Source organism: Myxocyprinus asiaticus, chromosome 40 (genome assembly GCF_019703515.2).
Source record: "Myxocyprinus asiaticus isolate MX2 ecotype Aquarium Trade chromosome 40, UBuf_Myxa_2, whole genome shotgun sequence".
Lineage (NCBI taxonomy): Eukaryota > Metazoa > Chordata > Actinopteri > Cypriniformes > Catostomidae > Myxocyprinus > Myxocyprinus asiaticus.
In genome coordinates, this window is record NC_059383.1 from 21,315,277 (window position 1) to 21,339,315 (window position 24,039).

General features: G+C 40.8%; 1 protein-coding gene across 2 annotated transcripts in view; it reads right to left on the bottom strand.

Moving 5' to 3' along the window:
- Positions 1-63: 63 nt before the first annotated feature.
- Positions 64-24,039, bottom strand: part of phka1b (phosphorylase kinase, alpha 1b (muscle)) — a 33,341-nt gene continuing 9,365 nt past the window's right edge. The window contains exons 15-32 of one of the 2 annotated variants that reach the window (XM_051681171.1): positions 10,354-10,463; positions 10,113-10,257; positions 9,949-10,027; positions 8,353-8,423; positions 6,914-7,075; positions 6,115-6,191; positions 5,774-5,919; positions 5,451-5,604; positions 4,208-4,287; positions 4,049-4,127; positions 3,811-3,940; positions 3,520-3,621; positions 3,099-3,202; positions 2,969-3,013; positions 2,677-2,838; positions 1,226-1,279; positions 903-1,103; positions 64-774 (exon numbers count right to left, since the gene is read on the bottom strand). In XM_051681171.1, the coding sequence (XP_051537131.1) occupies positions 601-774; positions 903-1,103; positions 1,226-1,279; positions 2,677-2,838; positions 2,969-3,013; positions 3,099-3,202; positions 3,520-3,621; positions 3,811-3,940; positions 4,049-4,127; positions 4,208-4,287; positions 5,451-5,604; positions 5,774-5,919; positions 6,115-6,191; positions 6,914-7,075; positions 8,353-8,423; positions 9,949-10,027; positions 10,113-10,257; positions 10,354-10,463 (2,075 nt within the window). In that variant the 3' untranslated portion in view covers positions 64-600. Of the gene's footprint in view, positions 775-902; positions 1,104-1,225; positions 1,280-2,676; positions 2,839-2,968; positions 3,014-3,098; positions 3,215-3,519; positions 3,622-3,810; positions 3,941-4,048; positions 4,128-4,207; positions 4,288-5,450; positions 5,605-5,773; positions 5,920-6,114; positions 6,192-6,913; positions 7,076-8,352; positions 8,424-9,948; positions 10,028-10,112; positions 10,258-10,353; positions 10,464-24,039 lie in introns of both variants that reach the window. The other variant, XM_051681170.1, reaches the window with a different exon arrangement.

Consider the following 24,039-nt stretch of genomic DNA (forward strand, 5'->3'; position numbering starts at 1 on the left):
TTTCAACAAAAACTTAAAGGTGCACTCAGGTGTGCTGACACTTAAGGCGCGGTCACATTGAAAAAAAATCACTGCACCTAGCATTTAACTGTAAATTTAAGATTTAACTGTCCAATATTGAGGTTGAAAGAGATTGTATATTGCTATGAGGCTGACTAGCCTTCTTCAAAATCCTTAAAGGGGATGTCAGAGTTTTTTATTATGCAGGCTAATACGGCAGTCATCTTGGACTTCTACTGACCTATACTAACATCTAGTTCTATAGTAATAGTTCTCAGTTACCAATGTCATTGTAGAAGTGCACTTTTGGCAGTAGGCCATGATCAATTAATTCAACATAAGCAAATAAAATAATGCAAGTTGTATTCAACTGGTCATGTGATCTCAACATGGTGACCCCCATTAGGCAAACTAGCTCCATGTTAAATGAAACATAGCTTTTATTTTTTATACTGATCTGACTTAAGTTGTCATCTCATGTGAGTGTATGTGATTTCAAATATATTTTTCAAAAGTAACATTTATTTCTTTAGGGTAAAACATTTTAAAGAGGAAAGAATTACTGAGTGCATCTTTAAGACAAAATTACATATTTCTGTCTCACTGAAGAGCACAAGCTCCACTGGGAAGAAAGTCCTCAACATATGTAGTCACTGCTTTAAAAAGGTAGGTCATGCTTCCAAAACGACCACTAGGGGCGCTGTCATAGAGTAGCCTGCAGATGCCGGTTGACTGATCTCTCTCGAGGAGACTCTCATCAGCTCCCAGTTCTTTCTGTAGAAACAGTTGAAAACATGAACCTTTGTCAGTCGTTACCCTAGATCTTCATGTGCCAGCAGATTATGCTTCATATGAACGTTATTGATAAATAACAAGGACTGTAGAGCCTGCATGAAGCTGACCTGATCTTTATAGAACATGTCACTGGCCATTTGTACTATCTTCTCCACCTGAATGACACCACCCACGCTCTGGATGTCCACCTCGGCCAGCATGGTCAGTACCAGGATGGCTTCCACCAACAACTGTCTGTATTCAGGCTGCGAAACGCGGTTCAGCACTGTTTCCACATGCACTGCAAACTTTATTTCACCTGGAGTCATCTGGAAAAGGCATTAGTTTGTTATGATGTAAATTCAAGACTAACTAACTAGCTAACTAACGAGATTTATGGGCCACATGTACTGTAGATGATTACATGTCACAAAACATCTAAGTTGTTTACCTCTCTTGTGGTTGAGGATGGAAGTTCAAAGCCCTCAATAGACAACCCATGACACTGTTTAAGGACAAGAACATGTTTGTCAATGAGCTTAAATGGATAGTTCACCTAAAAATGAAATTAGGTAATAATTTTCCTACAACATATTCAACGTCTTCTGAAGACATACGAAAGGTGTTTGCAAGAAATGTTGATGTCCGTTGTACATTCATCAGCACCATGAGAGAATCTCATTCACAGTGGCAAGCATGAACACCCAAGAACTTGCATTGTTAAGCACAAAGATTTTCACTTAAATTTGTGTTTGTTACCAAAACTCAAAAATTATAAGTCTTTAGTCAGTAGTGGCCCATGCATTTTAAGTCTAGGCCTTCAGTGAGATTCATGCCATTAAGTAAACACTGTTTCACAAATAATAAGACACCCTATGCCTATGGACATCATACATTACTTCGCAGCCAACTAATAATACCAACTGACATTTTGAAAACATGCTCATGCACTAAAGCCAAAACCAAGGAGGTCTAATTCCAGGAAAAAGCTATCTAATAATATTTGCGATTTAAATGTTGCTTGCAATAATTTTTGTTTTGTAAGGGTACACGGTTACTTTTCAAACTTGAAACGACACTGAATGCTCAAGCAGTCTAATTTACACGTAGAAAACTCCTGATGTTGCTATAACAATGTGAAAAAACATTACTTGAAAAGAAAATCAGCCCTCCTTTCCTGTTTACATCGCGGGTTTTTAAATCCATAAGGATCTCTTTCTCAATGGTGATGACAGCCGACTCATCAGCTATAGATCTTGTGCACTTCGCTTTCAAATTACACGCATCACTTAAAGCGTGATTGCGTCACTCAAGGCCAGCTAGAAGGCCTCAACTGGGACATATCCTAAAAACCACACCCACCAAGAACAAATAAATAAATTTTATTGGCTGATGAATCTGACAATCTGACTTCTGAGGGATTCTGTAGACATTCTGAGTCCACGGGGTGGAACTCAGACTCACGTATTGCTTTGGCTAACGCGCTCAGTTTCGGGCATGCGATTTGTGAAAAAGCCATCACGCTTCAGTTGTAAAAATCAAGGATTAAATTCTGATTAGATAAAATTTTAGTTTTTTGCTATTCGTTTGTAGATGGATAAGGAGTGGAAAGTGATTGAAAATACATATGCAAATAGGTGAATGAGAATGAAAGGATGAAAAAATATTTTAGCCATTTATTAGGCATGTTACGCCAGCAGAGAAGGCTTTGTTGGCCCTGAGAATTCACCACTGTCTTTCGTAGATTTGGAATATGATGCACAAGCTGCATGGACAACTTTCATTATAATAGTTTTGGAACAACATTAGAGTGAGTAAATAATGAGAGAATTTTCATTTTTGGATGAACTATTCCTTGAACAAGCCTAGTCTTTGCATTCACTATAATGTGGTCCCACCCACCTTCTGCAAAATCTTCCACACATTCTGATAGAAACCAATGGGAACTCGGTTAAGAGCTCCATCTAGACGTCTGCGACGAAGCCACTGGCCATGTCTGCTGTCACGCACCAATGTAGCTCCTAACGATCCCTGAAATGACTCGATGTATGGAAGTCTGTACCTCTGGAGGACAAGCAGATGAGCACAGAGCCCGAAATGACTTCAATAGCTTCATTGAAAATAGTTCATATTAGCAATCCTACAAATAAAAGGCCAGCCTTGGACAAAAGGATAAAACTTCTGGTCCACTCACCCCAGATTCAGTGTTACCAATATCCAAGGAATGGACTGACACAAACTACAGGAGATAAGAAAGAGCTTGTTGTTAAGCTATGGCAACTAAAGGTTAAACATTGATTCTAAATCAAAGCAGGATCTCTCACCAGTTTGATATCAGACCCCTGTTTGCTTTTGAATTTTAGTTCAGTTTTGGTTGAGCCAGATTTGCTCATGTCCTGGATACTGATGGCAGAGCTGACCACATTTCCTGTTGAGCGTACTGACACAAAATTATAATGGCAACAAATGGTCAAACTATATGGTAAAAAATACAAGAACACATTCAAAGAACTGATGGGTTAAGTACAATGGGGGCTATGAGCTGAAAGAGACAGTTCACCCAAAAATGAAAATTCTGTTATCATTTTCTTACCCTCATGTTGTTCTAAAACTCTCTTTCTTTCTTTCTTTCTTTCTTTCTTTCTTTCTTTCTTTCTTTCAAAAGAACACTCCTTTTGGGCTCCATGGAAGAAAGCCAGATGGATTTGGAACAAAATGAGGGTGGGAACATGAATGAATGCTTACCACTTTTTTGAACTCCAAACTCTTTGCCACTGAGAATATGAAGCAGCAGGTTTTTAAGCTCAGATGGGCTCATGTTCATCAAACTCTCTGTAGCCTCCTCACCTACAACCAAAAATAACCAATATGATCCTTTTGCTCACAACCAGAGTACTAAATAATATCAAACTAATACATCAACATACATGCTCTACCTTTACATTTGTGATAGCTTATTAAAAATATTTACTGAATGGCAAAGGAATGAGTTTAAAGTTAATTTGGGGAGTTAAATAGGAACATGAGCTAAGATACCTGAGCAATTGAGGGACTGGGAGAGCTCAGTGACCATGACCTGAAGAATGAGGCCAGTACGGAGGCGGAACATTTCACTGAATAGTTTTGGCTGGGTACGAATGCTCATGCCCAGGAACACCATTATCTCCTGCCAAACACATACATGAGTTTAGTGGAAAATCAAAGAATGAAAATGTACAAGATTTACATGTAGATGAAATAATAAAAAAGCAGACATTATGAACGCAACTCTAACCTGAGTGAGAATAGCAATGGTGAGGTTGTTCTCACTAGCTTCATCAATGAGCTTTGCCAGTTTATCTGGGGGCATAGGGCTATAAGGAGACAAATATTGAAGTATGATCAGGTAAATGTGAGTGCATTCAGTGTGTGTGTTTAGATGCTTGGAACTCACGCTGATATAGTTTTCTCTCGTGGTTCAGGAGGAAGGCCAACTGTAAGATGTTTCTGATGACTTAGCAAATCGGAGCAAGCCTGTTGAATATATTCAACAACAACCCTGTAAATCAGTCCCAACCTGCATTATGTATAATTGCATAAAAGCATAATATAAGTTATACTGATTAAATTCTAATTACATAGTAGATGATCTTATAATATACGTAACTAGGTAAAGACTGTCACAAGAAACAGATGGTATTTCCACAATTGATGGAGATCACTGACGAAACAGGAACTAAACACTGACAATGAGTGTAGCTGACATGTATAGACATATCTTAGCACCGAGGGGAAAATACACAGCGCGCGCACAAATACACACTTGCACACTGGGTAAAGTCACTTGGAATCAAATAATAAATCACATCTATTAAATTTGATGATTGGCATTAGCGTAATCACGGAAGTGAACTGGTTTATTTGCATATTGCGTGGTAATGGAAGATCGGATTATGTGTTTGACGGAGACACATTGATGAGGCCAGGTTAAACTGGAATGTGCTTGTTCAACTGGATAGCAAAGCTACCAGTATAAACACATGAAGTGACCTCCTGTATATACCCCCTTTGATGTTGGCTTGACAAAGCCTTGTCTGAAGTTTAAACTAGTTTTAAAAGTTTGTTTACACTGACATTACCAGAAGATGAACTGCTAGCTAGATAAATATTCAGACAGAGTATCACATAGATAGTCAGATAAACAGTCCCATAGATATCAGATTAAAGGCATTTTGTGGGTTTGTTTACATTTGAATTTTTGAAAGTTGTAGTTTAAATTAGCAAACATTCTGTTTGCCTGTTTAAACATTTGGTCAAAATAAGTCTATGGATTTTTCACATTTTTGATCATCTGCTGTGCAAAAAACGTAAATCCTATCAGTTTGAAAAGTCATAGTACACTATTTCAGAACAGTCTGAAGGTCTGTACCAGGTTTGGTGGATGTAGCTTGAAAGCTTCAAGAGATGTTAGAAATTTTGTTGTTGGTTTAGGGATTTTGAAAGAAAAGAAAAAAAGCTAAACAAAGTTTATAGAATAACAGTATGTTGGCTTTGTCAAGCCAACATAATTATCTTTGTGTACTATGTGGTGTTCCTCAAAAACCTATGTAAAAGGAATTATCTATCCCTCTTACACTAAGCTGACCTAGACTGGCGTAGAGAACTAACAACAGAAGAGTAGCAGTACTAGAACTCACTGCATCCAGCTCCTCGACTTTCTTGCGTAGCATTCCACAGATCATCCGGATGAGGCCCCAGTGTTTCAGGTTTCCTGCCGTTTCATACAAGTCACTCAGGAGCCGTTGCACTGTCCACCCTTTCCCATGTAGCCTGGTGTCCCAGTCCATTCCCCTTAGAACAGAAAACCCAACAAATAAATAAAAAAATTCTCCACAACCTTCACACCTCATTTACAGCTATTTCCTAGGCATTAGATCTAGCAACACAATTTTGAAGATTGAGCATTCTAAATATATAGCGTATTAAACGGAAAGTTGTTTATACTATCAGTGGTACTAACTTGTCTTTGAAGAGGATGTAGAGAATGTCAGCCTGATCCTGCAAGTTTTGAGTGTGTTTCAGCATCTTAACTAGGGCTGAGTAGTCAATCCCACCATTGATATCTCTGGGCAGGTTCATTGTAGAAATGGCTTGTGACTCAGGCACCTTATCAATAATAAAGCATGAAAGCTCATTGTGAGGTGTAGATACCTGCAAATGGGCTAGACACTATAAACTGAAAAATCGAAAAGGAATCAGGCATACTTTTGTTAGTCGCAGAGACAATGGCATTATTATTTTATTTAATGCTCAAATGTTCACAGTGAAAGCCAGTAATTTGACAGATTTTGTGTACTCTACCTTGCCTTTGTTATTCTGCAAATTAAGGTTTGGTGCTGGAGAACGGAACAGTTTAGTAGGAAGGTACATGTGCACATCTGTGGAGAGGTCAAAACAAAATTATGCATTCTGAGCATTTGCAATGATAGGGTTGCCACCCGTCCTGTAAAATACGGGATCGTCCTGTATTTAAAGATAAAATGACATGTCCCGTATCGAATCAATACGATTTGTCCCGTATTTAATCTGGTCAGATGGCGTCACGGTGAAATCGTTCCAGATCACTAATTTAACATTGATATAAGTTGAAAAATTTGCCTATGGTGGGCAAGGGACCGTCTGAAAATTCCACAAATGGTGCTAAAACTGTGTATTTATTTCTATATAAATGTTCAATAATATCAAACAATGTATGAATACAATCACTGAGTCATAAAGACAAGTACAGGTGAAGGAAAAAAATAAAAAAAGAAAATTATAAAAAATAAAACAAAATACTTATAAACCAACCAAAATGTATACATAAATAAGATTAAGAAGACAAATAATCAAATTATTTTTAAACAAATATAATTTTAACATATAAAATATTTTATTTTTTTATATAAGTCATGAGTCAGGATAGTTCTAATTTTAGCATATAAGAAAGGATATACCATTTTTATTAATAACGCATATTAACTCTTAATGCATTTATTGTTAAAACTGTGGAGTGTCCCTTATTTTACAACTTCAAAAGTTAAAAAAGACAAATGACAATGAACAAGGCTCAGAATAGAAACATAATGACAGTCTGAAAATTGCCCTATTCTGAACTCACTGTGTATATTGAGTTCTCTGGCTTTGTGCACTAGAGACACCATCTCTAGGGTCTTTAGGGCGGCAGCCCTGAAGCGGTTCAGGCCTCCTTTAGTGGCACTAATGGTGCTCTGCCCAGGAACTGCTAGTAGCTGATCCAGATATACAGCCAGGTCATCCACCTCTGCACACACACACACACACACACACACACACAGGTGCGGCTATCCTTATGAGGACTCTCCATAGACTTAATGGCTTTTATATTTTACGAACTATAGATTCTATCCCCTAACCCTAACCCTACCCCTAAACCTAACCCTCACAAAAAACGTTCTGCATTTTTAAATTTTCAAAAAAACATTGTTTAGTATGTTTTTAAGCAATTTGAATTATGGGGACACTAGAAATGTCGTCATAAACCACATTTATAGCATAATACCCTTGTAATTACCAGTCTGTAACCTAAAAAAATGTCCTCGTAAACCACCCAAACCCGCCCACATACACACACACACACACACAAATTAAATAAAAGCCACAAAGGTTAAGTCTCCTGGCTGTCACTCTTGAGAAGTAATAGAGTATTTCACAACTGACTTGTGGCCCATGCGTCAGTAAATATAACTGTCACTGCCAAGCACTGGCCAGACTTTTCACATTAAATGTTTTCCAAAAAAACAAAAAAAAAAAACAAAACGAAATTAAAGTCAACAGCCAAAAAAACAAAAAACAAAACAAAAACAAGATGCACCAGCTGAGGGAGCCATCCAAAATAAAATATTAGTCAGTGTTTTTTAACTAATAAAATTAAAATTCCAGTATAAGGCAACTGTTTAAATCTTTACCGGTTTGTATCAGTGCTGTGGATACATTTTTCAGAAGTTCTTTAATTAAGTTCTTTAAAGGGATAGTTATCTGTCATAATTTACTCACATTCTTGTTGTTTCAAACCTGTATAAGCTTAAAAAATGACACTCAAACGTGTCATAAAAGTAGTCTATGAGACTCATGTGTCATAATCCAAGTCTTCTGAAGACATACAATACATTTTTATGAGAAACAAGGCAAAATTGAAGTCACTTTTCAATGAAAATCTTGACATCCCTTGTGCATTCATGAGCACTATGAAAAGTCGGACTGAGATATTTATTAAAAACAAATACTTTTGTCATCTGTCTAAGAAAGAAAGTTATATGACTTTGGAACGACATGAGGGTGAGTAAATTATGACATAAATGTAATTACTGGGTTAACAATTCCTAAGGAAAGTGGGAGCTATTTACACAGCAAGGCACATGCAATGTAAAGTAGCTTCCATACAAGGCAACAACATATAATGTAGTTAGTGGCAACTGACTGAACAGAAGAATTTCACTCATGATATCTGATGGTTTTAGTCTCTTCAGCAGAAAAGTTTAGTAAAACGTGCTGATGGCTGCCGGTGGCATTTTCACTCACCACAGTCCATAAACGTAAGATGGGCACAACAGGAAGTGTCAAGAAAAGCGGAAAGTTTCCCAGTCTTAACCCTTAAATTGTAAAACTTATTTGTTCATGAGTTACTTCACATGTGGAACAAATATACTGCATTCTGAGGGGTGAATTCACTAAACAGAGCGATACTGTATACTTCCAGTAAAGTACATGCTAGATCATGGTCCGCAGCATCCACCACAATGTAACACTCAAAACCGACCTGCAAGATCTGGAATTGTGCAATCCAAATTGCGTTCAGCACAGTTTTTTGGGCATGTTTGCTTGGAATGTCATAAAACATCAGTACATTGATTATTGATCGGCACGTTATTTTCTTGATATGTTTTTGAGGCATCGATTTACAATATTAACCTAAGCTGAATTTAAATTAGAAACCTAATTTATGTGCTTTCCAGTTCACTGTCAGTTGGCCTTCTGTTTAATGTAGTCTGGCGTAATAGCTTTGGGAGACCACAAGGGGGTGATATAACATTTACTGTACTTAATACTGATGCCGATCGCACACTGATGAGAAGTGCCCTGCTGCGGGTAGGACAAGGCACACACAGGACACATCGATGCGGTGCAGGTGGCAGTCCAAAGTTGTGAAGTCAGCGTACACAGAAAAGGTACGATGGATTTTGTACTTCTTCAAGAATGAACAAAGTGACGTTGATGAGTTTGCAGGTTAGTGTATGTAACTGGTGTAACTGTGCAAGCTGAAAGATTAGAAATGTTGACATTTATTATGTAGTTTCTCTTTATGTAGCCTTGAATATGTTTTATTCAAGCTGTCAAACCACAAAAAAACATTCTTGTAACTGAAAATACATTGTGTAGGCTTTATGAAAGATGCATATACACAATGTACAGTATCATCCAGTAATGGCTAGAGTAAATAATCTATGTCCTTTGATAATGATTTGGTTAGAATTTAATGGAAAACTATGCGAGTTGTGCTCCGTGGTGCAGCAGGATTTTGAGCAGCCTCCGTTGACATAGCTGGGTGCTGCAACAGACCGCGAGCGGCAGTGAGTGTACCTTCATAGAAAATAATTGTTTCGAATTTTAGAATACACCAAGTCGTTCATCCAATGCGTCTGGTGTGCGACTCCCTTTACGTTTCCCTGCTGCACATGTTTTACTAAAGTTGTGTTGAGAAATATGTGTGAAGTGACAAAGACTATTGTGCAACGAATAGCCCTATTTATGTCTGAAAACATGCCAATAATTATCAAGAACATTTTCTGATAATCAATGCAGAAAAAAGGCAGCGATCTCAAGCCTATTTGCACCATGCTAACATCACAACACTATCCCGCAGGTAATCGCTGTTTTACTTTGAAAAAATGTTCACCAAAATGCGGACTGCATGAGCTGTATTTGGTCAAGCGGATGTGTTTAACTGTAGTTCTAATTTCGGCCACTGGAGACAGTTTGGAAAGTCCTAATGCCAAGACTGACTTTAGCTGACAAAAATTTAGACGATTTCCACTGAGAACATTTTGATCAGTGGCCGGGCACAATTCATTCCTAGTGAATTCCCCCTGACTGTGTTGACATTGTTGAAAATGTTACCTTGCTCCTCCAAAGTAACCATCCTGTAGTTTTTTCAAGGTGGCCAAAACAGCAGGATCAATGTATTTGTGATCATCAGCTGCAAAACAACAAAAATTAAATGAGTCTTTCAGAATGAGACTCTCTCCAAGTCTGCATATTTATGGTATCTTGAGGTCACTCACTGAGCATGCCGTGTAAAACAGGGAAGGTCACTGTGGGTCGGCCGGTCATCCTCCAGCGAGAGCAGAGGTAAGAGAGGTCGATACGGAGCATCTCCACTACCATGTGATTGTCCAGAGCCAGATAAAACTCATGATGGTCTACAAACTGGATATTCAACCAAAATCAGCAAAGTCAACATGCAAATGATATGAGTGAATAGAAGCAAATACTGACAAGTTAACATATTTTTAACTGACATACTTGAGGTGTAAAGGTGAAGATGGTGTTGCGAATAATGTAGAATTTGGATGTTCCAAGCACACCAATTCGGCGGTAGGGCCTTCCAGTCAGGCCCAGTCTTTGGTTACGCCCTGAAAGAAGCCCATAAAGTAAAATCCTTAAGCCTCTGTCTGGCACACATTCTTCAGTCTCAATCGTAATCTTTCAAAAAATGTAGTTATGTAATTATTTACTTAACCTCATGTCGTTCCAAACCTGCATGACTATCTTTCTTCCATGAAACATAAAAAGTGATTTATTTTTTTTAATATTCTGGAATATTAAATGGAATATTAATATCTTGCCACTCTTTTCCAGAGAATGAAAGTGAATGAGTTTTGGGGCTGTGAAGATCCAAAATTACAATCCCAAGTCCAAAAAAAAAAAAAAAAAGAAAAGCACCATTAAACCATAAAATGTGATACTATATAGCAAGTCTTTTTTTATTTATTTATTTTATTAACAATTTTTATTGATTCCATATAAAAAATTAAAAATAATAATAATAATAAAAAAAAAAAACATAAGAGAAAATTTGGAATAAAATTATATAAATGTACAACCCTTCCTCCTGAACATTAACCCCCCACCCCCCATCCAACACAAACTGGCACCCCAGTGGTCAAATGCCAACTGACAATGACACACAAACAGACAATAAAACAGTAGAAAATATTTAGAAACATAAAAACACATAAAAAGCATACATTCAAAAACAAAAATGTTGCAACACACACATTCAAAACAACAAGTCTCCCTCCACTGCCCCTCCCTGAGAGCCTTCCAAAAAGGCTAAATAGCTGCCCCGTTTCCTGATGAACAAATCTATGTTGCCCAACCATCTATGGGCCAACTCCTCAAATGCCGCCACCCTGCTCATCTCCGCATACCACTCACGAAACGAGGGCGCTCCAGCCAACTTCCATCCCCTAAGGATGACCTGTCTGCCTATCAAAACACCGGCCAGGACCCAATTATTCATGCATTTATCCCCTACATCAATGACCACCCCGTCGCCTAAAATACAGTGTTTGGGGTAAAATGAAATTTGAGTGCTCAATGCATCACACACAAAACTCTGAACATTCAGCCAAAATTCTTGGATCTTTACACACCACTAAAAAATGCAGTATGCTGTCAGAGCCAAAGCTTCGGATTTAAACCAATTAACTCTGTATCCTGAAAACATAGAAAAGGAATTAATAATTCTGTGGAGGCAAGGCATAGATCAATTAGGGTCAGAGACGAATAATAAAATATAATCTTAAAGCAAAAGCTTATGCGCCACACCTCCCACCACTACCCCTGGAAAATCATCCTCCTTTCTTATCGTGGCTGCTAATGGTTCCAGGGCAAGACAGAACAATAATGGGGAAAGAGGGCAACCCTGCCGGGTGCCCCTATCCAGAGTAAAATATTCTGAAATTAATCCATCCGCCGCTACCAGGTGTCTATAAAGTAACTTAATCCAACCAATAAAAGTATTCCTGAACCCATACATTTCCGAAATCTTAAAAAGATAATCCCATTCTACCATATCAAATGCCTTTTCTGCATCAAGTGAGATGGCAGCGACTGGAGTCTGATCATTCACCACTGACCACATGATATTGATGAAACGCCTAATGTTATCAGAAGAGCTATGGCCCTGAATAAACCCCACCTGATTGATATGTATAAGAGATGTCATAACTTTACTTAATCGATTAGCCAAAATTTTTGACAATATTTTAACATCTAGCTGGATCAGGGAGATTGGACGGTAACTCTTACACTTGCTTGGATCTTTGTCCTTTTTAAGAAACAGACTGATCCGGGCTTGCGACATGGTTGGCGGAAGCTTTCCATTCTTTAATGATTCCGTATAAACTTATGGAGCCAATTCTGTAGCATAAGATCTAAAAACTCAGCGGCAAAGTCATGTGGCCCCGGAGCCTTGCCTGTAGGCAAGACCTTAATTACCTCGCCAAGCTCCTCCAGGGTTATCTCGGAATCAAGAGAATGTTTTTTGCTCAGCCGTCAGTTTAGGAAGTTCTAATGGTTCCACAAAGTTTCTAATATCCTCATCAATAGACAAAGACGTGGAACTATAGAGATCAAGATCAATACTTTAACAGCATTATTAATATCAATGGCTGAGGTAAATATTTCACCACCAGCAGATTTCACTGATGGAATGGTAGAAAAAGACTCTCTCTGTTTTATATATCTAGTCAGAAGTTTTCCTGCCTTGTCCCCCGACTCAAAGTACGACTGTCTTGTCCTGAATAGCCAAAACTCCACCTTCCATGACAAAATAGTATTATATCTGTATTTCAGTCGGGTCAATTCTCTGAGGCCATCAGACAACATTCGGCGCTTCAGCTCTGTCTCTGCACTTTTAATATTCCCTTCCAACTCCATGAGTTCTCGTGCTTTGGATTTTTTGGTGAATGAGGCATACTGTATGATCCAGCCCCTGAGAACCGCCTTAAGTGCCTCCCAAGCCACGGCCACAGAGGATACTGAGGACCAGTTGGTCTCCATATAAACACTGATTTCAGTCTTTAACATTTGTTGGAATTCAGGATTTTGCAAAAGGGATACATTAAAATGCCAACTATATGATTTCCTTTTCTCCATATGTGGCAACACCTCTAAACTCACCAGGACGTGATCTGAGACTAAAATGTTTCCAACAGATTAAATGAATTACTTAGATATATATATATATATATATATATATATATATATATATATATATATATATATATATATATATATAAATCTATTCTAGAATAAATCTTATGGACTGATGAAAAAAAATGTATAGTCCCTACCAGATGGGTTCAAATGTCTCCAAATATCTGTAAGACCAAGATTTTTACACATCCTGTGAAGCGATGATTTTGCTCTAGGGGGCTTGTGCACTTTTGCTTCACTATGATCAAGGACTGAGTCCATCAAAAGATTAAAGTCTCCTCCCAATATTATATCATGAGGGGTGCCAGCGGCTTGCAACATCCCTTCAAGATCTATAAAAAAGCCCTGATATCAACCTGATAAATCAGTTAGGTGTGTAAATATTAGTCAAAATAAGACTTTGCCCCAGAATTTCTGCTAAAACAATAATGACTCTTCCTAATTTATCTTTAATCTGTTTGAGACATTTGAATTGTAGATACTTACTTATCAGTGTAAAGACTGCCCTGCTCTTAATTGAGCCAGCACTAAAGAAAACATATCTGGTTACGTATGTAACCTTGGTTCCCTGAGATGTAGGGAACGAGACATCTTGTCGCTGACGCTTATGGGAAAAACTCCTTTTCTCCGATTTCTGAACTCCTATTGGATCACAGCAATTCAGATGCAACTGAATTGAGCCAATGGCGTTCGCGCCTGCTCAGCCAATGACATTGAGTGTGCGGCGCTCATCTTTCTATAAAAGCGGGCAGCATAATGGCATCAGTCAGAATTTATCGACTGAAAGCGGTGGCTGAGCAGCCTGATAGTGACGTCCGGTAGCACAGCTAGCGTTGCGATATCTCGTTCCCTACATCTCAGGGAACCGAGGTTACATATGTAACCAGAGACGTTCCCTTTCGATTTCAGTCACTTACATCGCGTCGCTGACGCTTATGGGAACATGTACGATCATGCTGCGGTACTGGACAAAGGACACGTAACACATAACACTCAAGAGTGAATCTCGTTGTAACTACCCTGAGTGTATAGAAGGAGCAGGACATGAGATTGTGTCATACAGATACAACGCTTAACTTATAGGAAGCCTATAATAAATCAACCTCACCCTGACAGTTCTGAGGGGGCGAGGTAACAGGCACATCCACATCGCACAGTAGAAGGATGCTTTGCCTTTAAGAGGGCTCCAAGCGGACCTAGTAGAGCACAGATAGGTGCACAGTGCGGTAGTGAAACAGCTGAGTTCCACTAAGGGAAACACAGTGCATATCTATCTTTTAACCAAAGAATGAGTGTCTAAGGCATGACCGAGACACAAGTATATTAATGTATTTGTGTGGGAAACACAGTAAATATATATTCAAGCGGCATGGCCCAAGTGTGGCACTGCTTTACATTCAAATGTCTAAATCACAGCTGAGACATAAGAGATATATTGCATGTAGTGTAATTAGGCAGTGTAAACAAAGTATGATGGTACTTAACATGAAGGGCCGAGTATTGTATTGTTGAATAGAAAACACTAAGCGGACCTAGAAGAGCACAGGTGCGTGCGGTCCGGGAGCAAAGTGAATTCATCGAGTTCTCGAAGCGGACCTTAGAACAAAATGAATTAATGCTGCTGCACAGACAATATCTGTGAAGCCACCAAATGCACATCAAGGTTGTAAAATCATGCAAAGGTGCTGGGTGAAGCCCAACCTGCCGCCAGGCAGATTTCTTGTATGGAAACACCATTTTCCCATGCCCAAGAGGTGGCCATACCTCTCACTGATTGGGCCTTAATGCCAATAGGGCATTGGGTTCCCTGAGATTTATACGCCAGTGTTATAGCATCGATAGTCCAATGTGACAGTCTCTGCTTTGAGACTGGCATGCCTTTCAAGCGACCTCCGAAACAGACAAAAAGCTGGTCCGTTTGTCTGAATTGGCTCATGCGGGACACATAGGTGTGTAGCGCTCTGACTGGACAGAGCGTATGGAGGAAGCATTGCTCTTCTGACTGGAAGGGAGGGGGTAAAAGGCTTTTAAAGTGACTACCTACGCCTTAAAGGGGGTAGAGAGCACTTTGGGAATATAACCTTTTTTCGGACTCAGCGTGGCTCTAGATTTGCTCGGACCAAATTTCAAACAGGAGCTGTGTGAGAGGTCATGTGATGCCATGCGAGAAGCAGACGTGTGAGCGGCTAGCTCTGTGCACTTTGCTGGTTTTATGATTATTTTCATGTTATAACCAGTGAGATTTAATACACCCAGTTACATATTTTCTCTTTGAGGTAAACATGGCAAAGACGTCAAAATCCTCAGACTCTGGAGACATTAAAAGACACTTACATGCTCTAGCTGAAACCTCTGACAGGCCTGCGAGCCAGGGACTCGATTTAGACGGCACATCGGGAGAAGAAATTCAGTGTCAACTGTCCAACATCTCGGTGATGCTGACGAAGGTAGTTGCTGACTTGGAGGATCTCGCTGTAATACGTCGATCTGAGTTGGTCACAAGAGTGACAGATGTTGAGAAATGAATCGATTACGTGGAATCATTGGAAAGGGAATTATCCGCTAATCTGCCTGTGTCCAAAACATACTTTATTTTGGAAACACTGGAAGATCTTGAAAATAGGAATCAAAGGAACAATATACAAATTGTTGGAATTCCTGAGCATGAAGAGGGCAGAGACATGGTGAAATTCCTGGACGAGCTCTTCCTGAGTCTGCTCGACATAACAGGCCATAAGCTGGAAATCGAGTGAGCTCACAGAGCCCTGCTCGCAGATCTGCTGAGGGAGACAGGCCCTGATTAATTCTGGCCAAATTTCTGAGATCATCCGATAAATATCTTGTGTTACGCAAGGCGAGGAGCAAAGGAAAGCTTTCTTGGAAGAATCACAATATTTTCTTTTTCCTGGATTTTGCGAATTTGACAAGAGAGAAACGCGATCGGTTCAAATTCTTATATCAACGTAAGATTCCTTTTGCACTGATGTATCCGGCCAAACTGAGAATAGATACCAAGGACGGCAGCAAAGTATTTTTATGCCCCAAAAAGGCACTGGCCTTCATACAAACTATGGGTGAGTAAACCATTGGGCGTTTCTTATGTGAGTGGACTGACTCGTTGTTCAGTGACTTGATTGTCTGAGGAAGCTGGGTGCCATTTTTTATTTCTTTCTGCATTGGCTCTGCCTAGCAGCTGGAGATTGTTTTGTGGCATGACACTCCAAGAAACTTTTGCATTGACGGAAGATTGCTTTTACACTAAAGTTCCCGGCCAGATTGAGAATGGACACTATGGATGACCGCAAAATATCTACATGCTCACATAAAGGACGTCTTTTATAAAGTTGACGGACTGAGTAAGTCATGGTGTATTTTTTTTTACGTGGCCTCCGAGTGAATTTGACTCTTGATCATCCGAGGGACCGGGATGCCTGTTTTATTTCTTTATGAAAATTTATGGAGGAACACACCTTCAAGACAGTTCTGTGAATGAATCTACATGTTCTTTGTGTTTATTCTGCCTGCTGGCTGGGGTCTGCTTTACAAATTATTTTCTGTTATGTAATTTTGCCTCACAAAATTTGTGCAGATGCACCGAACTTGAGCAATCCGATGGCAAAGCTGTCACGGGGACTCTCGTATGCGTACATGGACCTTCTGAGTTTTGAGGGATTGACGCCGGTTGGCGCTGTCGTGCGCAGGGTTAATGCGCACGTTTTTCTTTTTTTCTGTTTGTTTTGTTCAGGGGAAGTTCGGGGTTTGATTGTTGCATTAATGGGGAATGTGGTCTGTATAATCTTGCTTTTGACACACAATTTATTTTTTTTATTATATAAATATGTCAGTTGTTAATATGAGTGGGTTATCTTTCTCCACATGGAATGTTAATGGGTTGGGGCACCCCATAAAAAGAAGGAAGGTTATTTCTTTTCTTAAGTGTAAGAAATGTGATATAGTCTTTCTTCAATAAATGCATCTTTCCCCACAGGAAGTTGAAAAAGTTGGGTAGATATGCGGTGGACATGTTTTCTTTAGTGTTGGTTCAAGTAAGAGCAGGGGAGTCATTATACTGATAAATAAACATCTACAATTCAAATTTCTCAAACAGATTAAAGATAAAATAGGAAGAGTCATTATTGTTTTAGCAGACATTCAGGGGCAAAGGTTGATTTTGGCTAATATTTACGCACCTAACACTGATGATCAGGGTTTTTTTATAGATCTTGAAGGGATGTTGCAAGCCGCTGGCACCCCTCATGATAAAATATTGGGAGGAGACTTTAATCTTTTGATGGACTCAGTCCTTGATTATAGTGATGCAAAAGTGTGTAATCCCCCTAGAGCAACACTGACACTTCAAAGGATGTGTAAAAATCTTGGTCTTGCAGATATCTGGTGATTTTTGAACACATCTGGTAGGGACTATAAATTTTTTTCATCAGTCCATAAAATTTATTCTAGAATAGATGTTTTTTTTATATCTAAATCCCTCATTTCATTTGTTGTTGACTGCTCAATTGGAAACATCTTAGTCTCATCACGCCCTGGTGAGTTAAGAGGTGTTGCCACATACGGAGAAAAAGAAATCATATTGTTGGCGCTTTAATGTATCCCTTTTGCAAAATCCTGATTTCCAACAAATGTTTGAAATCAATGTTTATATGAAGACCAACTGGTCCTCAGTATCCTCTGTGGGCGTGGCTTGGGAAGCACTTAAATTAGTTCTTAGGGGTCGGATCATACAGTATGCCTCATTCACCAAAAAATCCAAAGCACGTGAACTCGTGGAGTTGGAAGGGAATATTAAAAGTGCCGAGGCAGAGCTGAAGTGCCAAATGTCGTCTGATGGCCTCAGAGAATTGACCCGATTGAAATACAGATATAATACTATTTTATCGTGGAAAGTTCTTCTGGCAAGATATATAAAACAGAGAGAGTCTTTTTCTACCATTCACTCTGTGAAATCTGCTGGTGGTGAAATATTTACCTCAGTCATTGATATTAATAATGCTTTTAAAGAATTCTATCTTGATCTCTATAGTTCCATGTCTTCGTCTACTGATGAAGATATTAGAAAATTTGTTGAACCATTAGAACTACCTAAATTGACGACTGACCAAAACAATTCTCTTGATTCTGAAATAACCTTGGAGGAGCTTGACGAGGTAATTAAGGCCTTGCCTTCAGGCAAAGCTCCAGGGCCAGATGGTTTTGCCGCTGAAATGTTTAGATCTTATGCTACAGAATTGGCTCCACTTTTGTTAGAAGTTTATACAGAATCATTAAAGAATGGAAAGCTTCCGCCAACCATGATGCAGGCCCGGATCAATCTGATTCTTAAAATGGACAAAGATCCAAGCGAGTGTAAGAGTTACCATCCAATTTCCCTGATCCAGCTAGATGTAAAACATTTTTCAAAAATTTTGGCTAACCAATTAAGTAAAGTTATGACATCTCTTATACATATAGATCAGGTGGGGTTTATTAGGGGCCGCAGCTCTTCTGACAACATTAGGCATTTCATCAATATCATGTGGTCAGTGGCGAATGATCAGACTCCGGTCGCTGCCATCTCACTTGATGCAGAAAAGGCATTTGATATGGTAGAATGGGATTATCTTTTTAAGATTTCGGAAATGTATGGGTTCAGGGATACTTTTATTGGTTGGATTAAGTTACTTTATAGACACCTGGTAGCGGCGGTACAAACGAATGGATTAATTTCAGAATATTTTACTCTGGATAGGGGCACCCGGCAGGGTTGCCCTCTTTCCCCATTATTGTTCTGACTTGCCCTGGAACCATTAGCAGCTGCGATAAGAAAGGAGGAGAAGGTATGGTGCATAAACTTTTGCTTTACACAGATATTTTATTATTCATCTCTGACCCTATTAGATCTATGCCTTGCCTCCACAGAATTATTAATTCCTTTTCTAAGTTTTCAGGATACAAAGTCAGTTGGTCTAAATCCAAAGCTTTGGCTTTGACAGCATACTGCTCAGTAACGGCTTTCCAGCTGGGTGCTTTCCAGTGGCCCAAACAGGGCATTAAGTATTTGGGCATTTTATTTCCAGCAAAATTGTGTGATTTAGTTAGAGTTAATTTTGACCCCTTAATAAAACGGTTTTCGAGCGATGTGGACAGGTGGGCTTCATTGCATTTATCTATGATCAGGAAAGTTAATGTTATTAAAATTAATTGTATTCCAAAATTCAATTACTTGCTGCAGTCTCTCCCTATAGATGTCCCCTTCTCTAATTTCAAGCAATTTGATAGCATAGCGAAGTCCTTCATTTGGAATGGTAAGCGTCCCAATTTACATTTCAAGAAGTTACATAGGCCAATTGACAAAGTTGGGCTAGGCCTACCCAAGATTTTATTTTATTATTATGCATTTGGTCTCAGACATTTGGCTCATTGGTTGCTTCCACCTGAGAAAGCCCGTCCCTGGTTCTGTATAGATAGTTAGGGTTAAATATTGATTCTGTATATATATGTTTTGCTGTTCCTTTCTAATAGATGAATCAATAAAGAAGTTAATCGCAAACAGGAGCTGTGTGTTGCGAATGCCTGCAGATCACTCACCCTCTTAACAGATGCCAGGGCGAGTAAGAGAGCTGTTTTAAAGGAAAGAGAATGCAGATCGAATGTCTTGATCGGTTGAAAGGGGGCTTTAGTCAGTGCGTTCAGCACCAAGGCCAGGTCCCATGTAGGGATTGTAGCTGGGCGGGGAGGATTCAGTCGCCTCGTGCCTCTTAGAAAGCTGACCACAAAACAGTGTCTACCTACTGGCATGCCCCCTACAGCTGCATGATTTGCAGAAATAGCGGCTACATATACTTTTAGCGTAGATGGAGTAAGACCTGTGTCTAAGTGCTCCTGTAAAAATTCCAAAATGACATAAATAAGGCAATTAATGGGACTGTCACGTCACGTTTTGCACCATTTCACAAACACATTCCATTTGTAGGCATAGAGCCGTCTCATAGATGGGGCTCTAGCATGCAAAATTGTATTCTTTATTGCCTGTGAGAGATCTTCGTCATCCGACGCGACCCACTCAACGGCCACACATAAGATTCCATAACTCCGGCCGCGGATGCCAAATCAAGCCTCGAGACTGAGAAAGAAGGTCCCTTCTTAGTGGGATTTCCCAGGGATGCGCATAAAGGAGCTCCACTATTTCTGGAAACCACGGTTTATTTGGCCACCTTGGCGCGATCAGTAGTACTGTTTCCATTTCCTCCCTGATTTTGGAGAGGAGTGGAGGAATGAGGCACAGCAGGTGGAATGCATACTTTTGACCCGCTGGCCATTTGTGAGCTAATGCATCCACCCCCAATGGGGTCTGTCCTGTCATGGAATACCACAGGAAACAATGAGAGGTCTCCTGGGAGGCAAATAGATCTATCGCCGCCCTCCAAAACCTGTTCCAGATCTCCGTGACCATCAGAGGGTGGAGTTTCCACTCCCCTGCGATCACTCCCTGTCGAGAGAGCATGTCCGCCGGGCACATGGGTTACCCATAATGACAGGAGACACTCACCGCTCCATTTGAAGAGCTGTCGTGCGAGTGTCATCATTGCTGGTGATCGCACACCACCCTGGTGATTGATGCATGCCACTACAGACTTGTTGTCGGTGCGAATCAGAATATGATGCCCCGTCACCTCTGACTCGAATGCTTTTAGGGGTAAAATAACCCCCAACATCTCCAAGCGGTTGATGTGCCAGGTCTGTTTTACATTCGTCCATTCCCCGAATGCCAGGCGGCCGTCGCATAATGCGCCACAACCCATGTTGGACGCATTTGTAGTAACTACTTTGCGTCTGGAAACCTGACCTAAGAAGCCCGAGGAGTTTCTGAAAGCATTTCAGAGGCAAAGCCCTGCCCAATTTGAAACTTGCTGCCGTGCTGCATATCGAGTGTATACTCTCAGCTGAGAGTAAAGCACGCATTGTTACAGAGTTCAAACGCAACCCCAGGAAGGATATTTCCTGACTGTGAATTAATGAGCTCTTCCTCACATTGACCCGTAGGCCAAGTGTATTCAAATGCGCGAGCAGCCTGTCCTTGTGCGAGTGCGCCACAGTCTCTGACTGTACTAAAATGAGCCAGTCGTCTAGGTAATTGAGTATGCGCAGTCCCTCTGCTTTCAGAGGGGTTAAAGCTGCATCCACACATTTCGTGAATGTGTGTGGAGCGAGGGAAAGGCCGAACGGCAGGACTGTGAATTGATATGCCATCTACTTGAATGCAAAGCTCAAGAAGCGTCTGTGATGAGGAATGATCAGGATATGAAAATAGGCATCTTTCAGATCTATTGAGACAAACCAGTCGTTCTGGCGGATGTGTGCTATGATCTGCTTTTGTGTCAACATTTTGAACAGGCGATTTGACAATGCACGATTCAGAAGCCTTAAGTCCAGAATTGGACGCAACCCACCGTCTTTCTTTGTGACAAGAAAATAACGGCTGTAGAGGCCCTTTTGATGCTCGCTGAGCTCGACAGGTTCTATTGCTTGTACTGCTAGCAGGCTGTCGATTACTGCACGCAGAATGTGAGCGTTTTGTGATGACATTGTGGACGGCATCACGCCATTGAAGCGCGGCGGCCGTCTCACAAACTGAAGTGTGTAACCATGCTTTAGAGTTGTTAACACCCAATTTGATATGCTGGGAAGAGATTCCCACGCTTTTATTCGCTCGGACAGCGGGGATAGCGAGATCACTGAAGAGCTTAACATGGCGCCCGGCCCAGGGGTGGGGCTGATGGTTTGTGGGATGTGTGTGGGTGCGTGAAGAGGAAGCTCTTTTCGTGAGGGTTTGTGTATTTTTCTCTTTTCGCACTGCCGGCAAGACGGGCAGAGTGCACATATTTTATACACTTTATTGGCACATATAAACAATTGTGAATAATCTCCCGAATAGGAATGGCCGAAGGAGAGAACAGGGATTCTGTGCAGGTCTACTTAGGGGCAGGGCTTCCCCATGGTGAACAACGCGGACTATTCTTCATGCTGCTGAAGCCATCAGGAACACTGAGGCTGATCAGAAGAAGGTTTTCCCTATGGTCGGGGCCCTTGGTGTGGTGGCTGTGGATAGCGGCGCTTGGGCCAAGGCTTTTTCGGGTGAACGGCTGGCCCAGATGGACCCTGAGGGGCCTGGGGAGTATAGTGCTGCCATTTCGGGGGGTGCTGCGCTGAAGCGGAGTGTGAATGGCTGGGCTGAGCAGCGGTACAACCTCGTTTAGGCATGAAATGCTTCATAGCCTGCTGCTGTTTTTGGGCTGTCTGGAAGCACTACGACAGGGCTTCCACTGCGTTGCCAAAGAGACCAGCGGGGGATACCAGTGCATCGAGGAGGGCCGACTTGTCCCCATCACGCATGTCGGTCAGCGTCAGCCAAAGGTGACGGTCTAAGATGACCAGATTTCCCATGGAGCGCACCATTGACGTGGACGAGGTGACAGTGTCTGAAGCCGTGAGAGATACAGCGTCGTCATTCTCCTCTTCTCCATGTTCACCACCGCCGAATTGCACGAGGGTGGAAGCGCCATCAGGTGGGCAAAGACTTTTAATGAACACGACGGGGAAGAAGAGTGTGGGGGTGTAGGTGCATGCGGGACCTGTTACAATCTGTTTGCTCCATATCCTCGCCTTGAGCATCGTCGTTCCCCAGGTCCTCAAGGGACGGGGGAGGCAACAGAGTGAGAGCGGTTGGGTCATTGCACTTAAATAGCGCTATCCGAGCGCAGAGCGTTTTGAGGCACATTGCCTCACTGTGTGGGCATTCAGCCTCGACCAGCACTGCTTCTGCATGGGCGCGGCCCAGACAGAACATACAGCTCTTGTGGCCGTCAGATGTGGGAACAGGTTTCCCACATCTGCACTAACGCAATGGCATCTTGAAAAAGACAGTCCAGTCAGCGCAATTGTAGGGAAGGGAAAAGAAGGGAAGTACCGTCCACTGCAGGTAAGTGCGATTCGACTGTGAAATCCAGGAGTGAAGGAGATAAATTCTGACTGATGGCGTTATGCCACCCGCTTATATAGAAAGCTGAGCGCCGCATGCTCAATGTCATTGGCTGAGCGGGCGTGAATGCCATTGGCTCAATTCAGTTGCATCTGAATTGGCGTGATCCAATAGGAGTTCAGAAATCGGAGAAAAGGAGTTTTTCCTGTAAGTGTCAGCGACGCAATGTAAGTGACCGAAATCGAAAGGGAACATGTCCACCCCATATCTTCCCAAATTTTTCAGCTTCCTGTGGGGAAAGATGCATTTTTGAAGAAACAAATATTTCTTATGTTTTTTATGTTTAAGAAGAGAAATAACCTTCCTTCTTTTTATGGGGTGCCCCAACCCATTCACATTCCACATGAAGAGAGACAATCCGCTCATATTAACACTTGAAATTTTGACATATGAGAAAAAATAGATTGTGTGTCAAAAACAAAATTATAAAGACCACATTCCAACATTAGTACAACAATCAAACCTCGAACTTCCCCCATAACAAAAAAAAAAACAGAAAAAAGAAAAATGTGCGCATTAACTCCATGCACGACAGCGCCAACTGGCGTCCATCCCTCCAAACTCAAACAGTCCATGTACGCCTACGAGAGCCCCCGCGACAACTTTGCCGTCGGATTGCTCAAGTCTGGTGTTTCTATACAAACTTTGTGAGACAGAGTTACACAACAAAAGATAATCTATAAAACAAACTCCAGCCAATAGGTGGAAAGAAAATGTGTAGGTTCATCCACATAACTGTCCCGAAGGTGTGTTATCCCACAAAACAAACTCCAGCCGCTATGTGGAACCAGCACAAAAAACAAAACAAAAAAGTTTCCTCAGACAGTCAAACAAATGTTCAGTGAGCCGGCCTATTCGGCTGCTACATGAGTGCAACAAATGACCTAATCACTCCAATGACTTGCAAGAAATACTCCACAAAACAAACTCCAGTCAATAGGAGGCATAAG